An 18,833-nucleotide genomic window follows, 5' to 3' on the forward strand; every position below is an offset into this window, starting at 1 on the left:
AATTATGCCTTTCCCTTTCTTCAGCATGCCTTTCCAGGGAATGCCACACACAGGCTGGTACAGCTCGAAGGGGCCTGACAGGTTGCTACAGCATGTGCTCAGTATGGCATGGCAGGGAATGGCACAGCCTGGCAGGGCTTGGTCCAACACAGCCTGGTTGGGCTTGGTATGGCATGGAAGGGCCTGGCCCAGGTTGGTGCAGCTTGAAAAGGTCTGACATGGCTCAGCACAGCTTGATGCAGGTTGGTGCAGCTCAGCAGGGCCTGACGTGGCTCAGCACAGCCTGGCACAGGTTGGTATGGCATGAGCTGGCAGTGCTCTGTGCTGCCTGAACAGCCCAGCCTGGAACAGCTCAGCATGGCCTAGCAGGGATTGGTGAGGCCCAGCCTGGCCTCATTTGGCCAAGTAGAGCCTGACAGCATGGTGCAGCTCAGTGAGTCCTAGCACATGTTGGTGCAGCTTGAAAGGGCCTGACATGGCTTAGCACAGCCTGGTACAATCAGTGTATGGCCCAGCAGTGCTCAGTACAGCCTGGCAGGAATTGGCACAGCCTGGTCTGGTACAGCTTAGCATAACCTGGCAGGGGTTAGCAGGGCCTGGCCCACTTTGACACAGCCAAAGCATGGCCGGGCAGGAGCTGGCACAGCCTGTCCTGGCACAGCCCAGCATGGCAGGGATTGGCACAGCCTGTCCTGGTACAGCCCAGCATGGCAGGGATTGGCACAGCCTGTCCTGGTACAGCCCAGCATGGCAGGAATTGGCACAGCCTGTCCTGGTACAGCCCAGCATGGCAGGGATTGGCACAGCCTGTCCTAGTACAGCCCAGCACAGCCTGTCCTGGTACAGCCCGTCCTGGCAGGGTCTGGCACAGCCTGTCCTGGTACAGCCCAGCATGGCAGGGGCTGGCACAGCCTGTCCTGGCAGGAATTGGCACAGCCTGTCCTGGTACAGCCCAGCACGGAGCACAGCAGGGATTGGCACAGCATGCCCTGGTACAGCCCAGCACGGCAGGGATTGGCACAGCGTGCCCTGGTACAGCCCAGCACAGCCCAGCCCCCCTCCCCCCGCAGAACTACACATCCCGGCATGCCGCGCGCCGCCGGGAGGGGCCACTTCCGCCCAGCGCCCGCCGTGCGTCGCCGCCGCCGAGGCCGAGGTCGGAGCCGCAGTTGAGGCCGCCGCCGCCGCCGCCCTCCTCCCTCTCTCCTTCCCTCCCGCCGCGCCCCGCGGCCCCGCGCCCGCCATGTCGGCCCAGGCGCAGATGCGGGCCCTGCTGGACCAGCTGATGGGCACGGCCCGGGACGGTGAGTAGGGGCGGGCGGGGCCTGCAGGAACCGCGGCCTGGCGGCCGAGCGGGGCCCGGTCCGCCTCCGCCCGCGGGCCTCGGGCTGGCGCTGGGGCTGGGGGCCGCGGGGGGGGTGGGCCGCCTCGCCCCGCCCCGCCCCGCTCCGCTCCGCCCCGCCTCGCCGTGCCCGTCGGGTCGCAGCCGTAGGTAGGTGCGGTGCCCCGCCGTGCGGAGCGCTGCGCTTCGTATCGCCCGAGCGCTCCGGTCCGCCTCGTAGCGGGGCTGCTCAGGTCCTTTGCACTTTGTTTCGTAAGTGAATAAGTGCCTTTCTCTCTTTCTGTGTATTGAGTTGCTGTTGAATTGCTTCCCATATATTTTATTTCATACAAACTGAACAATTGTGGCCCCTCTATTTTATTTATAAAGGTTCAGTGTATCTTTGCCTGCCTACATCAATCTGCAAGGGAGTTGCAGAAAAGCCTCATGTTCATCGAGCCGTGAGTCACAACCAATTTTTAAAGCTGTTATAACAAAAAAAAAAAAAAAAAGAAAAAAAAAACCCGAAAAAAAGTGTTTGCTTTTTTTTTTTTTTTTTTTTTCCTCCCCACCAGTAACTTTAAAAGTGTAGCTTAGAAAGAAAGAAAGAAAAACCATTTTCAGTAGACACAATTCCTGGATGCTTGCAAACCCTATTCCTATTGAGTATTACACACCTGTGTCATATACACAGCTTAGCTTTAAAACTGTCACATACCATTACCACTTTGCCTTTACTTTTATGTATCGTTCCCCTGACTTCCTTACTGCAGGTGTGGGCAAGAAAGCTTTTCCTTTAAAACTTTTCAACAGTGGGCATAAAATTCTGCAGCTGAGGTCTTGAAGAATGCAGATGGGTATAGTATATGTTGGAGCTCGCAGTGTGTATTGACTAACTTTGTTTCTTTTTTATTTTTATTATTTTTATTTTTTATTTTTCTTTTTTCTTTTTTGCTTTTCTGATACTGTCTTGTTGAAGTGGCTCCTGAGTGTAAAATGTCTCCTGAGGGCGGGAGGAGGGTGGGAAGTGCGCTTCGTGCTCCGGGCCGACACCTACGAGATGCAGCATTTCATGGCCTTGGAAAACACACTGCAGACTTGGTATTGAGACCAAATGGACTGATGTCTTAATCATCAGATTAGCAAATAGCAGTTGCCTATAAAAAATAATAATAATAAAAAAAAACAACAAAACCAATCCCAACTGCTCAGCACAGCCTAATTTTGTGATTCATGGCCCTCTGCTAGCTTGGGTTTCAGTATCTCCTGCCCCTTCATTACGGCAAAATAAAAGGGGGGATAAAACAACTAAAAGCGTTGGCTCTGAGCCAGACTGTCTGTCTCCTTTTCCTCTTTGGGCTGTGCAGTTTCTTTATATGGATGACAGGCCTTGGACGTTACTTGGCTCGCCAACACTGTTTAACATGGTGTACGATGAATAAATGCTAAAATGGTATTTGCTGCCAATTACAAGTTTTCCAGAATATCCTGTTACCCTCCAAGTAATTCTGGGGAGCAGGAACACCAAGTATTTTAATCTGCATATTGAGGTGAAATGATCATACCGACATTTCTGTTCTCCTGTCAGTATTCTAATGTCTCCTTATTTAAAACCACAAATGAATTTCAGGAGATGAAACCAGGCAAAGGGTGAAGTTTACAGACGATCGTGTCTGCAAGAGCCACCTCCTGGATTGCTGTCCTCATGATATCCTGGCAGGAACAGTAAGTATTCCTCTGGAATAAGGAATTCCGGTAAGGCAGAAGTTGGCACAGCTCTTCAGGGCTTCTCTGTGCCACCCAAAGTACCTTCTAGGAGATGCAGCCTGGGAAACATCAGACTTTCCTTGCCCTAGGAGCTATTTTCAGTTTCCATGCTGTCTTTGGAATCGTTACAGTCAGGTGTACTCCGAATTCATCCACGATGCTTTTTCTATCACATTGATGTGAAGTTGCAAGCTCATTTCTGTTTTGACAGCTTGTGGTAGTTAGGACATGAAGCTTGTCCTGTGGGGGTCATGGGATCGTAGCCTGGGGGAGCCAGCCTGCTGTCCAGGGTGCTGCAGTTCACTGCATCTTCAGCTTGGCAAACCTCATGAGCTGCAATAACCCTCAATCCTCAGAGCTTTTTAGTCTCCTTTTATAAAGCAGGTGATATTCTCCCAGTGGAATTTCAGCTTTTTCATCATAAAGGGTTGGCATATAATGGCAGGTTACAGCTCAGGCCAGCTTTGTCTTTATTTTGTTGGTGTGAGCTGTATGTTGCTCTGCCTGACTGCTTTCAAACAGTTGGGACAGCTTCCTTCACTGGTGCCCTCTGGGGATACAGCTGGCCACGTTTCAGAGGCTTGGCTCAGATGTTCTCTGTGAGAGCAGAAGGTGATGTGGTAACAACAAGATCTTGTGGAGTAAGAATCCAATTCAGTGCCCGGATGAAAGGTGCAATCCAGCTTTCAAAAGAAAACAGTATAGGACTTCGGTAATTACTGCGTTGCTTAATTGCAGGATGGAGATGAATAACACTGTTTGTCTCTAAATGCTGTGACGTTTCATGTTGTCCATCCACTTAACCAGATTTTTTTTAATTTTTTTTTTTAACTGCAGTCCTTGTTTATAGCCTTTTATTGTGTTATTTCACAAGCTGGGGTTTGGCATGTGGGTTCCCAGCAGAGGGAAGGGCTGGCATTACACCACTGTGATGGCAGGGTGGCATGACATTGCTAACAGGGAGAGCTTTACCAAGCACTGCCTTGGCTCTGAGCAGACAGACTTCACTTCTAAATGGCTGTTGCTGCAGAGAGTAAGTCTGGAAGAACGGAACACAAATCTTTGTGTTTTCAAAGTGTCCTAAGGGATGCAGGGCCAAATTTGGAAACTCAGATGTATTTTCCATCATCAGTTTCCGTGTCACCTCACTTCTGTTTCAGACTTTCAAAGCTTCTGAGATCACTTCTGCTCACTTCCATTCTTTGTGTGAACCAAGGTGGGTTAGGGTATAGTTCTCTGAACGTGAGACTCTACAAAAGGTTTTTGGAGCCTAGATGTGGTTTGAAGACGTTTGGTGCCTTCCATCTCTTCTGGCATTTTTCCAGCTGAAAGTTGATGGTGGTTTGAAGGGGCTGAATGAAGCAGTGTGAGGGACTGTTTCAGCTGGTGACAAGGCACAGAGGAAGCCTGTGGTTTTAAATGAGTGTCCTGGGTTGGAGAAGCACCCAGGAGCAAGGAGGACTGCTGCTACGCAGGTGTTCTTGTGGATCACCCAAATGATGTTGTGGTGGCCTTGAAGTGGTTGAGGAGCTCTGTGTACCACTAACGGTAGATCTTGGGAGTGAGGAAATGCCTTGGTGCCACAGGTCTGTTTGGAGAGAACATGCCAGGTCTGGAACAGGATCAGCAGTTCAGCTGTCAGTGCTGCCAGCACCGAATGAATCACGCAGGCTTTCATTGTGCATCCAGACAGGTCTACTGGCATCTTATGGTGCTCTGGTAACGAATGAACTGATGGGTGAATCAGCCTTAACTGAATGGGGTGACATCCATCTCTGGATGTGTGTTATTGAAGAAGTCAGGACCTTGGAGCTCCTTGGCAACTTCCAACAGATGTTCCAAGCTTTCTGGTAACAATTGTGATGCGCCCTTCTTCCTGAAGGCATTGTTACTGCTGCATCCTTCATGTATGCAGCTGTTTCTTACTGGGAGGGTGGTTGGAGATGAGCAGGGAACTGGATCTGGTCAGTAGCAGTGCTCAGTGAGATACGATTACATCCCCCTCACTGACCTTCAGGTGTAGGGTAGGAGGAGCCCAGATTTTGGAGAACATTCTGGAATGTTCCTGACAGCTACAGAAGACACATTTGCTTTGTTCAGGTGGATCAGTGTGCCTGGGGATGAGGGCTCTATTGTTGTTTGGCATATTCCTGTGATTACTACTTTTTTTTCATCTGAACTTTTCATTACCCTGGTTTTCTTTTTGGTCTCCATGGGAAAGAAGGACATTTCTGGGAGAACTCAAATTAGTGTTTCTTATAGCCAGGTACCAGGAGAGACTTAACATGTAGGTGGTTAGTGGCCTGCAGTGAGCTTTGCAGTGAGCAGTAGGTGTGTTGCTGCTTGTGGAAGTGCAGCATACTCCATGATTCTGTGATTTCTATCTCTGTTGATGAGTGGACAGATGAGCCCAAAAGCTGTGCAGGTAGAACAGTACCTGGAAATTGTATTCAGGGAAGTTACTGTGTCCCCCAGAGGGAGGTGAGAGATCTGAAATCTGTAGGATGCAGGATTGCTTTCGTGAGTATATGTGCTCCTGTTTTTTTGGTTGGGCAAATCACTAGAGCCATGATTACATCTGAAGAATGTTCCTCATGGAAGGAAACTGGTGAATTAACAGTTTAGCAGTGGTACTCAGCGCCCAGGAAGTGGGTTGTGCAGCAAAGACAAGAGGGATTCATTACCACTGACATCTAAACACGTTTGGTCTGCGTCTGAGTGGGGAATTAAGGCTTTACTCAGACTCTACCATCTTAAGTACCTGTGTTACAAACCAGCCATGGGTATTGATTGGAGCAAGTCACAACCCCTGCTGGAAAGTATGAGTATTTGGTGCCAGGCCTCCCTGGTGAGATAGGAGGAGTCTTTGAAACAGAAAGGCTAGTAGTGATCTTAGCTGAGGTGAGCGATGAGGAAATCTCTATGCATAGAGATCATGTCGAAGGATTTGAAGGAAGACTTGAGGTTTGTATGCCAACGAAACCTGGACATTCTCCCCTGGCAGAAGAGATTGAGAGACTTGCTGCCTTTTAACAAAGAGTGAGAGGAATAGAGAACACAGTGGCTCTTCTGAAGCCTTCTGCTGGAGCCCCTTCTCTGAAGTGGAGTGAGTGGCACAGCTTGCCAGGAGAGATCAGATGAGATAACCTATGATCTGTAACAATCTTGTAGGGTGTTGCTCTTTCTGCCTATACTGTAAAGAGATTTCAGTAGAGTAATGATAAGAATAAAAAAATTAAGTCATATAATGCTCTGATGTTGTACTAAGTTTTTCTTATGGTAAAATTCCAGTAGCTCTTCAGCATTTCTTCAAGAGTTTTGCCTGAAGATGAACGTTATTAAGCTCTAAAAGTACTGGAAGAACTGTTTTTTGTAGGCATTAAATACCCACCATTAGAGCTCACAACACTGTTCCTGAATGCAGTATCTGAGCCTGCTGTCAGTGCCTCATGTTTTTGGTAAATATGAGTGAAATGAGTGAGACTAAATAGTGACAAGTCATCTTGAATTATTGAAGGAGTTAATAATGCAGATAACTGCTGAAAACCCAAGCATTACCTGGTGGAGATTTCTTTGATGGCTTTGCTTCATTCTCAGCACATGCATTGCTCCTGTTGGAACGCAGTGCCTTGGCAATCCCCAGCTTTACTTTGGGGTGATGCTCAGGGATTCTGTGCTGATCCCAGTGGAGCTGTATTTAGCTTTTCCTGCAGTTCTGTCTAGGTTTTTCTCCTTGATGCTGATGGCCAGGAGAGAAGAGGAGTGCTGGTGGGATGTTCCTTGGAGCTGGCACGTACCCTGCTGCTTGTGCTGCTCCCTGTGGCCCACACTCAGGCCTTTTGCTGTTTTGACTTTCAAATATGGTGTGCTCTTTTTCTATTTTAGGAATAGAGAAATGTTCTCCTTTACATATTGATAACATACAAATGCAATTTCCACATTTTGAGAGCATAATTTTGTTATTTGGCCATTAGCTACTAGACTTGGGGGGAAACCAACAGATTTAAATAGCATTATCTGCAATGGAAGTGAATAGCAGCATGCAAGTCAGGGTTTTCCAGGAAAGGAGATGCTCTCATGGAGCCTGTCATTAGATAGAGACATCAAAATGACCTTATGCAGAGAAATTAGCTTTGAACTGGTGGGTTTAAAGTCCCAGCAGTAGCTGAAAGCAGGAAGGGCTAGCTGCAGAGTTAGGATCTGCTGTATCTGAGCATGGGGTTGTGCTTTCCTACTGGCCATACCCCTGCTTACTGTAAATCCCCTTGCCCTTGCTAGGAAGCATTCCATCTGTGTTCTGTGATTTGCTATCTTTCAGTATGCTATCAAGGCTCTTTCTGATACAGATACACTCTTCTGTGTGAGCTTTAAACTTAGGGTACACAGCTGTGTGTTTGCTGTAGGGTGCACAGGAGGTGTTTGTATTTAGTGTCAGTTGAAGGAGCTCCTGCTGTAGCTTGCTGTGCCTTCCCAGCTCCCTCCCAGCAATTTTCAAGGCCATGCTGTGACCTGAAGCAGGGGTAGGTCTGGACTTGAAGTATTTGAGATGCTTTGGTATTGTTGGAAGGACTCCTAGAGAAGTGGTTCTAGCAAATGTGATTCTTCTGGCTAGTTCTGTTACTGACAGGTTAAGAGGAAGCTCTTCTTCTCAAAGAAGTTTTATTTTGATATGATAAACTTGTCAAGAGTTACATATTTTCAGCTTATTGCCATAATGGAGTTTTCTTACATATATTTTCCTTTTAAACAGAGAATGGACCTGGGAGAGTGTACAAAGATCCATGACTTGGCACTGAGAGCAGATTATGAGATTGCAAGTAAAGAGAGAGATCTGTTTTTTGAGCTGGATGTAAGTATGGGGATTTTTTGTTTTGTTTTGTTGTTTTTTATGGAAACTGCCTCTTGAAATCATTGGCTGACCCATAGAACTGGATGTTTTATTGTGGGTGTTTCAGCTAGCCATGTTATTTGATCTGGCAAAAATGTCCTGCCCCCTCCCAAACATCATCTTGATGCTGACTTTAAATTGCAAAATTAATTCTGAGTCTTGTAACCAAACTAGTGCAGCTAGCTGAGAGGCTCTTTGGGCATTCCTTGCATCCCACACCTCCTGTTCTGTAGCAGGTCATTGTAACCTGGTGGCCTGTCCCAGCAGGAGAATGAATGTTACAAGCCTTTTGCTCAGTAGTTTTGCTTTTGGCCACATTTAGCTTTCCGTGGTGAAACAAATAAAGTGGAAGAACATTTTGCCTTCCTGTTTCATGCAATGCTTTTTATGTTTGCATCTGTTCCTCACACACTGGAAGTTGCAGTGCAGAGCTGTAGATGACAGACTTAGGGGCAGGGATCAAATTTTACTTCCTTTGCGTCCATTTTTGAGGTTGGTTGTGCACTGTATTGTTGTGGATTGCACCCCTAGCTGCTGGCTGTTGGTCTGACACAAAGAACATCTGTATTCACAATTGTTTGAACGTGCAGGCTATGGATCACCTGGAATCCTTCATTGCGGAGTGTGACAGGAGAACAGAACTGGCCAAAAAGCGCCTGGCTGAGACACAGGAAGAGATCAGTGCTGAAGTGTCTGCGAAGGTATAGTCTTCTCATTTAACCTTTGTTCTGAAAGTCTGCAAGAACACTGATGTTCTGTTGTTGCTCGATACTGTGAAGTTATGCTCAATAAAGACTTTGTGGATTTGAGCCATCACCTTCAATTGCTGCTCTGGCTGTTTTTGCGATAAACTTCTTGGTTCCAAGGGCCTTATTAAGTTGAAATATCAACTCTAAAATATGTTGCTTAATTGTGGCTATGATATATATAGGTTTTCACTCCTATTCAGTGTTTGTATGGCAGCTTAGAATAGTAAATCCATCCTGTAATCGTTGTCTTTCCATGTAGCAAATGGTCCTGTGGTTTCCTCTTCGGGAACTTCTTTCACAGGGATAATACAGAACATTTCTAAAGCTGGATTTATGGTGTTTCCTGTCCTGTAAGCCAGGAATGTGCCATTGTTTGCAGTAGAGCTGATGATGTCCTGTCCATGTATATTTTCTCCCTTCGCTGTCTGCCTATGACTGCACTGCCTGTACTGGGCACACCAGTCCTTTTTTGTTGAGACTTCTGAAGTTTTATGGTCTTTTTCTAACAACAGCATATGCAAAACCGTAGGTGTTTTTAGTTTTCTAAGGGAAAAAGGAGAAGTTGCCCTGCAGTCTTTTGCAAGATTTTTTTGTCTGTCTTGTAAAGAAACTAAACAAAAACCAACTGTTTTCTCTAGGCAGAGAAGGTGCATGAACTGAATGAAGACATTGGAAAACTCCTAGCTAAAGCTGAACAGCTGGGAGCTGAAGGGAATGTTGATGAGTCTCAGAAGATCCTGATGGAAGTGGAAAAAGTCCGAGCAAAAAAGAAAGAGGCAGAGGTACAGCCTTGGTTGTCCTGTGATGTGTAGTAGGTGATTGAATTAGGCTGAGTCTGTGACAGACACCTGGGTGGTTCCTACCTCTTTTCCTGTTTCACCAGCACCTCCTCTTTCAATGCCAGCAATGTGTCAGCAAGCAGCTGGCAGGGTAGTGTGATAGGTGAAGAAAAGCTTTGTAGAAACTCGTATCTGTTGAAGAGAAATGACTGGGGAGGTGGCAGTTCTTCTCCTGAAATATTTGGTCAGCATTCTGTTACCTGCAGGGATAGAATGTCAGGTTAGCTGTACTCACAGTATTTTGCATGGTACCTCCTTTGCATTGAGGGTGCTTTTAATGATCCTTGAAAGCATCAGGGCAGTTCTTTGCAAGACATTCCCTGGAGGGTCACAACTGACGCTTGCCTGTTTTTTTTTTTTTTTGTCTCCCTTCAGGAAGAATACCGAAATTCAATGCCTGCATCCAGCTTCCAACAGCAAAAGCTGCGTGTGTGTGAAGTCTGTTCAGCATATCTTGGTCTCCATGACAACGACCGGCGTCTTGCTGACCACTTTGGAGGCAAATTACACTTGGGTTTCATCCAGATTCGTGAGAAACTGGATCAGCTGAGGGTAATCTTGTCTGTTTTAAACCTTTTCCTTGTAGTTCTAAAGGCATTCAGTACATACATTAAGTTCATACAGAATTCTTTGCAGAATGCTTATATAAACCCAGAAATTTCTGATGTAAGAACCCCTGAAACTTCAAATGCAAGTTTGCTTAGCCCTATCTTGGGTTCTGTTCTGCAGTTTCTGTGTAATGGAAAAACTTTAATTAGAATTAGACCACTGCTGTAATTTCTTCCTTGCATGTGACTGCACCAATGGTCTTTTCCAATGGTTTGGCTGAAATTTGTCACTCTTTGCTTCATTTTTGACTACTTGTTGCCACACTTTGGGTTCTTTCAATGAAGTGCTTTAACTGGAGTTTCATACAGTGCTGTCAGTGATTAAGGTCTGCAGTAGCTGAAGTGTTGAAGTTTTCTGGAAGGGTTTGTAACGGAATTGCACTGTTGGCCATGCTTGCAAACTGGAACCCTTAACCTGCTTGAGTAAGAGTTGTGGTTCCTGTGCAGTATTTGTTTGTATTGAGGTCAGTGCCTTCACTGATCATTGACACTGGGCTGTTGCACTGTTCTGTTGTGTGGTTTATAAGTGTGGTGGGATAGCCCCTTGCCTCACAGCACACAGACTCATTTCTTAGACAGGTGCCCAAAACAGGTGCATGGAGTGACATTTCTTGTGCCAGCGTATGTTAGTGAAGTTGATAGTGAACCTTGATAAAGATCTTGGCTAGCACAAAGAATGCAGTGAAACTGTTCTCTATCTTACTAACTGAGTAAGCTCCTTGCAGATCTTTCTGATGTGCTACTCGTATTGAGATATGATGTGAACTTTTTTTCTAGAAAACAGTGGCAGAAAAGCAAGAGAAGAGAAACCAGGATCGTTTGAGACGGAGAGAAGAGAGGGAACGAGAGGAGAGGATGGGCAGGAGGTGAGTGAAAGCTGGTAACTGTTTTGTGAAGCTGGTTTTGAAACAATCTGATTTCTTAGTTTTGAGTACTGCAGGAAATCAGCAGCTGTCACTGCATCAGCTGTTGGACGTGCTCTGGATGCTGTGTGGGCACCTTGGCATTCAATTAAAAATAATGCACAAAATCTCCACATCAGAGTAATTGTAACCTCCTCCATCTGAAAGATAGAAGCTCAGGCTTTTATTGGTCTAGTCCCTGTCTCTTTGGAGTCTGGATGAAGTGACTTCACTGAGGGCATCCACATGAGAAGACAACACAAATGCTCAAATAGCTCTACTAATACAAAAATGGGACAGCCCTCCTTGCTTCGAGGCTAGGAGGTGACAACAGAGTGAAGCTAGTATCTGTGAGCCAGATGACAAGCTGCCTGTCTTATTCAGAAAGTTTTCTACAGTAACAGCAAGGCACTTGTGGCACAGTTTTGGAGAACACTTCCCAGGACATCCTCAGGCTGTCCTGCTCAGAGGAATCCCAAGGAGTGGCTGTTTGTGTTGTTCATTGCCACGCATGTCACTTCCTGCTCGTGTGTGTATAATCCTTGAGCTGTGGGATTGTGTAGTGATAGGACAGATCAGTGTGATGGGAAAAGGTGTTTCACCAGAGATCCAGAGATGCAGTGACCAAAGGATCAGCACAATAGAAAGGTGCTATAAGGGAAGAAGATTGCTTACTGTATCAGAAGATTCCAGGTTCACAGAGGAAAACTCCACCAAGGAGGGATCTCCATAAAGAAATCCTTCCTCAGTGGCAGTCAGCCCTTAAATAAGGTCTAACAGAGGTGCAGCCAGGCTCCACCCCTTCTGGTCACACAGCTGAATTGCCTTCATCTGTGCTCTCTGAGCTAACCAGGTCCTTTCCCCAGGTGCTTGATTAGTGGTTCAGGCACAGTCCCCATACGGAGTGGCTGCAATGTTGGTATTCTCATAACAAGCCTCTTGCCAGCTAAACTGGAAAAACTAATTCTTCCATGTGCATAAATGACTCAGTTAAACAGCGTGGTGTGAAGAGGGTGGTTATTTGCACTGGTCACGTAAAGGAAGTGGCTGAGTAGGAAGGAGTGCTGTTCTTGTTACAGCATTCCCCAGTAACGTGGTATGTTTCTCCTCACAGTCTTGCACTTGGTGAATCCAAAAAGCCACCTTGCTGCCTGTGGAAAGCTCTTTTTCGATGTTAGCTGAAGGGTATTTCAGCCATCTGGCTGCAAGATGTATGAAATGCATGACCACAATGTGCCTCTGGATATACATTTCTGGAAATGCTTGCAAACAAGTACTGGAACTGAGGCAGCTTGGTTTCCTGTGGTCTGTGGCTTGGTGGTTTTAGTGATTTGTGAAGGTGTGAGCCCCAAATTGTTGTGCATTCTCTAGTTAGTGTGTTTTATAAAGGTTCCCTCTTAGTGTGGATTTTCTGATGTCAGAGCAAGAACTGTGTTGAGTTGGCCTGAGGTCTGAGTTCTTGCTGGTTTGGTATTTTGTACTACTTAAAGACTGTGGCTAGCCTTTGCCCTCCCTCTGTGCGGAGGCATCTCTGTGTTCTTCTATTCAGATGCTAAAAGAAAACCACACAGTGGAGCCAGGAGTGACGTATAGAAGAGGTCAGATTGTTTTCTTCTCTGAAATGAGAACTTGACCCAAAGAAGGAAAACAGTTTTCCCAGTGGATGCTGGGACGAGAGCTCAGATTTCTTGATTTCTATGTACCCACTCCTCTGGGTACTGTGCATTTGCCATGCTTACAGGGGTGTTTCTCCATCAAAAACACATCAGTGACTTCAACTGACTTAAACTCTGCTTAAGAAGCAGTCTCTTGATACTTAAAGAACCACTTAAAACATGATCCTTCATAACTCTTAGTGCCATGTCTTCATGTGCAGTATCTCCGTGGCATTATCCAGTAAGGGGAACAATACCACCTGACTTTGAGAAGTCTTGGTGACTTACAGGCACTGTGTCATGTCATGGAAGCCTGTAGGTGAGCTTGCAAAACTGTAACTTAATTTGTCTGTCAAATAAACTGATTTCCATAAAGAAATGAGTGAACTGGATTGTCACCCGTGGTGGTAAATAAAGACAGTCCTGTGTCATTTGGTGTTGCTGTTGACTCAGTGATCCCTTCAGACTGTAATTCTCTGGGGAGCTGGCATGCTGTTAAGCTGAGCTTGCAGTGGAGATGTGAGAATAAATGAGGCTTGGATGATTCTTCTCAATTTGATTTATATAATCTGGGGTGAAGAATTTCCAGTGTATCTCTGTTACTGTTCAGTAACAGTTATTCACATTTGCTTCCTCTTTTTTTTTTTTCCTTCCTAGCTCATCTTTCCTAAGCAGGAAAAAATAATTGATGGAAATTTCCACTGAATGTTTGTCAAATCCTCGTGATTAGGGAGAAAACACTGCATTTTTCCTTTATTAAAACAATTTATTTTTAAAAATGTGCATCCACTTCAAAGGAACCAAAATGAGAACACTGTTCAGTGCCTATCCCACACTGGCTAGAGAGTGGCACTTTCACAACAGTGTTCATCTAGCTGATGTTAGACCACAGAGGGTAAATTTGAATTTAGAAAGGTGCATTGTAATACTGTATTAACAGAGTGAGAGTGGATGGTAGATCTTTCCTGCTTTGCCAAAAAGCTCTTTGTGGAGTCAATAAGCTGTCCCAAGCTCTGTTGGAACTGGTGCTTCTATCCTGTTCTTAGCTTTTTTGACAAGTCTGTGACACACCTTTCCCCTCGCCCCCTCCCCTCTGCAACTGAAGCTGATGTTTTTAGGCTTGTATGGCAAGCTTTTTTAACTGGCATCTTAATTACTGTGTTAGTTTTGCTTCCGTTGAGAACTGCAATAGTGAATGGATTGTTTGATGGGGGAAAAAGAAACATAAAAACCATGCCATACCTTCTCTCATTTAGCTGTCTTCTTTCTTCTAGGTCTGGATCGAGAAATAGAGATCGTCGAAGGTGAGTGTGAAGTTGTCCCAAATGCCTGTTTGTGTTTTTATGTAGTCACTGAGGTCTCGTCAATGGCGTTGGTGCTGTGCCTCAGTCTTCTCACTGCACTCCCTGAAAGAAATGGGAACTTCTGCTTGGACCCTTTTGTGGTACTGTGCAGCTGAATGGTCAGCAGCTGAGCTGCAAGGCAGGAGTGGGCTAGCCCAGCCAGAGAAAGGGAGCTGTGTGCTCTGCACTGCCAGCCTAAGAATGCACTCAATGTCTTTGCTAATAAATGTCTCACATGCTTTGATAGTTCTAAAGTACCTGTTACATATAATACCTCAGGTGTAAAAATACAGAGATTTGTTATTAAAGCTCCCATCTTTGTGAAGAGCTTGCCTTAATGATATGACAACGTGATCGTGTACCTCGAGATCTCCTCTACTGTTTTACATATATGTTGGCACCCTTTATTTGGTTTTTAGAGCAGATGAAAACAAATCTGCTTTGAAAATGCAGTGTTTTCACAAGGGGGATGCTCTCTTTGGCAGGCTGCCATAGAAGTTATGGCAGTGTCACATATGACTGACTTCTTCAGCCTAAGTGAGGCCTGTATCACAGTTGGTAAGCTGTGCTCTAGGCATCAACGCATCAGTGGTGGGAGTGATTTTCATGAGCTTCCCAGCAACTTGAATTTGCCCTTTAGTGTTTTGTTGGTAGTGTGAGCCCAGCAATGAGCCTCTTCACCCTGCGGGTGATTTGCCTTTTGTGTTGGCAGGGATGGGGGTAGGGGCTGATGCTCTGGATTTGCATTAGTCTGGAATGTCTGAGAGATGGGCACAGCTGTACAGATCCAACGCAGTGGCCTATCTCTTGAATCTGAGGCAGTCTGTGCCCTCTGCAGATCCCGGTCTCGGGACAGGAGGCGAAGGCGCTCGAGGTCAGCGTCCCGTGAGCGGCGGAAGTCCCGCTCCAGGTCCCGAGACCGACACAGGCGCCACCGGAGCCGCTCCCGCAGCCACAGCAGAGGCCACCGCCGGGGCTCCAGAGACAGGAGTTCCAAACACAAGTATGTATTCCTCACGTGAGTGCTTCTGAAAAGGGGAGTCCCCGACATAAGTGAGCCTGTTCTGATCCCTTAGGGTAGGCAGAACTGCTACCACTTTCTCAAGCTGGGAGCGACAGTGTCCTGTACTGCTTCCTGAGCCAAAGCAGCGTTTCCCAGGGGCAATTTGTAGATGCTTTCACATGTTTATGGTCTTAAACTGAGATGGGGAGGTTTAGGTTAGATATTAGGAGAAGGTTTTTCACACAGAGGGTGGTGATGCACTGGAACAGGTTGCCCAATGTGGTTGTGGATGCCCCATCCCTGGAGGCATTCAAGGCCAGGCTGGATGTGGCTCTGGGCAGCCTGGGCTGCTGGTTGGTGGCCCTGCACATAGCAGGGGGTTGGAATTGGATGAGCATTGTGGTCCTTTTCAACCCAGGCCATTCTAGGATTCTATGAGAGCAGTAACTGTACAGTAAGGTCCCAGCTTAAGTGCAGAGTCTAGGAGATAGAACTGTCATTCTCTGATCTGCCTTGAGAAACTGCTGGTTTTCCTGCATAAGCAGCAGCTCAAAGGCCTGCTGGCGCTCACACAGTCTCCCCAGGTGTGTAAAAGCCAAGTAATGGAGGCAGTTTTGGCATTACATTACTGTGGTTGTCTTCTGCTTCCCAGCTTCTTGCTCTCAGTGACATGGGAAATAGAAGTGTATGATTTGGGAACTAAGGGAAGTCTTCTCGTAGGGTAACAAGAAAGCATGTTGAGAGACAGTTATTAGAAATTTCTGTTGAGGGAGGGAGAAAGACAGCTGTAAGGAGGAGTATACCATTCTCCTGTCACCAAAGAGAAATCCTATAGTCTCTCTTCTGAGACTTAGCAAAACACCCACTGTGTTGGAGGAAAGATGAAGCAAGCATATATATGTAGTTGTATTAGCAAGACTGAAATGAAACGTTGCATTTCCCTGCCACCTTTCTAAGCCTGGGAGCAAGTATATAACCAATGTTTGCTGAAGTTAGATCTAGCCTTTATTTTAGTGCTATCAGTTAATAGATGAATGCTTCAGCGGTCTCATCTGATTAGGGACCACCACTAGAATACACTTCTAGAAACAAATCTACTGTTGTGTATTGTGTTGCTTGAGCTTAAGGGTAAGAACAGGTTTTAAAGACACCTGATGAATGGGAGGGGAATAACGGTCTGAAAAGATATGTCTGTTAATAACTGATGGGAGGGGGGGCTGTAAATACTGTTGATTCTCCAATGGCTGAGATACTAAAGTCCTTTTTTAAATCTGTCTTGAACATGGAAAAAAAAAGAAAAGAAGTTTGGACAATTAGGAAGTGAGGAAGACCCTGTAATAACTATTACTAAAGAGCAGGTAAGGGATTACTTCGAAAACCTTGAACACATTCAGATCAGCCTGTTGAAGCTGTAGGTGGATTGGCTAGCTGACATATTTCCACAAAATTACTGAGAACTGGGGAGAGGCGAGACAATTTTAAGAAACAAAAAATGAATGAGAAACCTTAATCCCTGAAAGTGTAGCTTCTGTTTTTACTCTGAGAATTCATGAAATGTATGTTCTGGTTCTGCTGGTCTGAAATCTCACTTGTAGAAAGAACTAGCCCATCACAGGATCTGGAGATCTTAGGGTAAGAGAGCTATGGGCAACAAACAGTGTGGGGATGGGAAAAGAGCTGATCAGATGAGACAGACATGTGTTGTCTTCTGTCTTGTGGTTAAATGGCACATTGTAAGGTAATGAAAGTGACATGTGATGTGATCCAGAGGGCTGCAAGGTTTTAATATAACTGCAATAGTTCCAAAGATTAGAATCAGCATGAGAGGAAGCTGGAATCCATAAGGTACCTACCAGGTCTTTTGCTTATGACTGCAGAGAAAACAGTGTGCTGTGCAGGATCTCTGAAAGCTCTACCTAGTTCTGAAGGGCCGTGGGCTGCTTGAGACAGCTATGGGCCAGCACCTAGTTGATAAGCTGATTGATTGATTGATTTACAGTTGGCATGAATCATACAGCATAAAAACTTTCTAAAATTGGATCTAGTATGAAACCCTCTGCTTCATTCTGAGTGGGCTGACACAGCGAAGCACTGCTGAAAATCTGTAGCTCTCATTTGGGAAGGCTGTGAAAAGATTTGTCCCTGTTATGGTTTCTGAATAAAAATCTGTGTCATCCTGACTTTGAACCCAGGATGTTAAAGACTGCGCTTGTCAAGATGCAAAGTGACAAAAGCCCAGGACTGAGCAAGCCTTTGAATGCGAAGAATACAGTTGGCATTTAAAGCAGTTGAGCAGAAGGCCACTAGCTTAGAGCGTAAGCAAAACACTGTAAAAGACAAACGATGATGAGAAAAAGATTGGAAGTGCTTTAGTATGGTCCAGTAAACTAAGAAGGGGTGCAGGGAACACCTTGAGGGACTGACAGAGGCTGCACTGTGCAGTCAGTGCTGCAAAACTGTGTTCTTACACAAAAACTTGTAGAGGGACCAGAGTTTCCATCTTGGGTGGCACTACTCCTGACACTGCAGTACCCAGGCACACTTCTGTAAGAAACCTGTTACAGCATGGCCCCGTTTGCAAAGATTTTGCCATTTTTATGTGCATTTTATGTAAATTCTTTCAGCTGTGAAGCATATAGCGATGGTTTACTTTGTACTTCAGATCTTCTAGGGATCGATCTTCAAGAGAGAAGTCACGAGACAGAGAGAGGAAAGAGAAGAGCTCTTCTGAGAGGCGGCACGAGAGCACAAATGGCAAATCTCGTTCCAAGAGATCAGAGGAGAGAGAAGCTGGCGAGATCTGAACTCAAACGATCGGTGTTGCACTGTAAATAGTCTGATAAACATTCTACACAAAGCCTAAACTTCCCATTTATATTTACTGAATACGACTCATCTTTTGTAGTTTGGAATTTTTATTGTTTGGCAGATAGCTGTGAGTTTGTAGAGACACCCAGTCCCGTACTGTTTAACAGGATTTTGTTTTAGTAGGAATCAATAAACCTGACGGCTCGTTTTCAATCCAGCTGGGCGGCTCACGCGCTGTGTTTGTGGTGCTGCAATGAACAGGGCAGTAGAGATGGTGCTGGGGTTGGCAACCTGTGCTGCTGTGCTGTTTGTTAACACTTCAGCCCTTTTCATGAGACCTCCCTCCCCCTTTTCACGGCTGGTATTTGAGAACATCAGTAGCCCAGTTCTGATCGGTTCCATGTCTTTTTCTTTGCTTGCACGTGTTAAATTGAAAAGCTTTTTTTCCTCCTTTTAGTGTTTAGCCACCTCATTTTTACATCTCCTGAGCAGCTGAGAGTCGCCTTGCTGTCCCAGGTGCTTTTTGGCCCTGTTTGTCAGCTGTTCATCGTTGTGCTGGGGACGGGACCAACTGGAGCACATTTCTAAATCTGTTCCCGGTATAACGGGTGTTAAAAAAAAAAAAAAAATTGTGCTCGAAGGGAAAACGTGCATCGATTCCATGTTCGTAGAGGAGCAGAGCACCGTTTAACCTGCAGTCAGAAAGCAGCTCGGCGGCGGGCTTGTCTGACTTCGTGCTACGCAACGGCTCGGGGGGAGCGGCTGGGCGCCGGGCTGCGCTGGGTGTGGGTGCGGAGCCGGGTCCTCCCGCCCGCCTTTCTTTCCCAGCAGGGAGGCGGGCAGCGCTGCGTTGCCCGTACCGCGTTACGCCGGGCTGCAGCGGGCCGTGCCGGCTTGGCGCCGCGCCTCCCGCCCGCCGTGCGCGGTCCTGTCTCTATAACCGCTTCATT

The 18,833-nt window shown here is 46.1% G+C and overlaps 1 protein-coding gene across 4 annotated transcripts; it reads left to right on the forward strand.

Moving 5' to 3' along the window:
- The first annotated feature begins 1,102 nt into the window (after positions 1 to 1,102).
- LUC7L (LUC7 like) lies at positions 1,103 to 18,100 on the forward strand. Of its 4 annotated transcripts, none has more exons than XM_031595228.2 (11): positions 1,103 to 1,304; positions 2,952 to 3,046; positions 7,839 to 7,937; positions 8,567 to 8,677; positions 9,364 to 9,507; positions 9,940 to 10,116; positions 10,950 to 11,038; positions 14,004 to 14,033; positions 14,911 to 15,075; positions 16,372 to 16,433; positions 17,738 to 17,873. In XM_031595228.2, exons 1-10 carry the CDS (start codon positions 1,244 to 1,246, stop codon positions 16,397 to 16,399), a joined length of 999 nt encoding a protein of 332 aa, XP_031451088.1. In that variant the 5' UTR covers positions 1,103 to 1,243; the 3' UTR covers positions 16,400 to 16,433; positions 17,738 to 17,873. The 4 variants fall into 4 exon arrangements, with proteins under 4 accessions (XP_031451088.1, XP_031451087.1, XP_031451089.1 ...); XM_031595229.2 differs by lacking the exon at positions 16,372 to 16,433 and adding an exon at positions 1,712 to 1,782 and having other exon boundaries at positions 1,175 to 1,304; positions 17,738 to 18,100; XM_031595227.2 differs by lacking the exon at positions 16,372 to 16,433 and having other exon boundaries at positions 17,738 to 18,100.
- The last annotated feature ends 733 nt before the right edge of the window (positions 18,101 to 18,833 follow it).

The sequence above is a fragment of the Phasianus colchicus genome, chromosome 16, assembly GCF_987193195.1.
Source record: "Phasianus colchicus chromosome 16, bPhaCol1.hap1.1, whole genome shotgun sequence".
Taxonomy (NCBI): Eukaryota; Metazoa; Chordata; class Aves; order Galliformes; family Phasianidae; genus Phasianus; species Phasianus colchicus.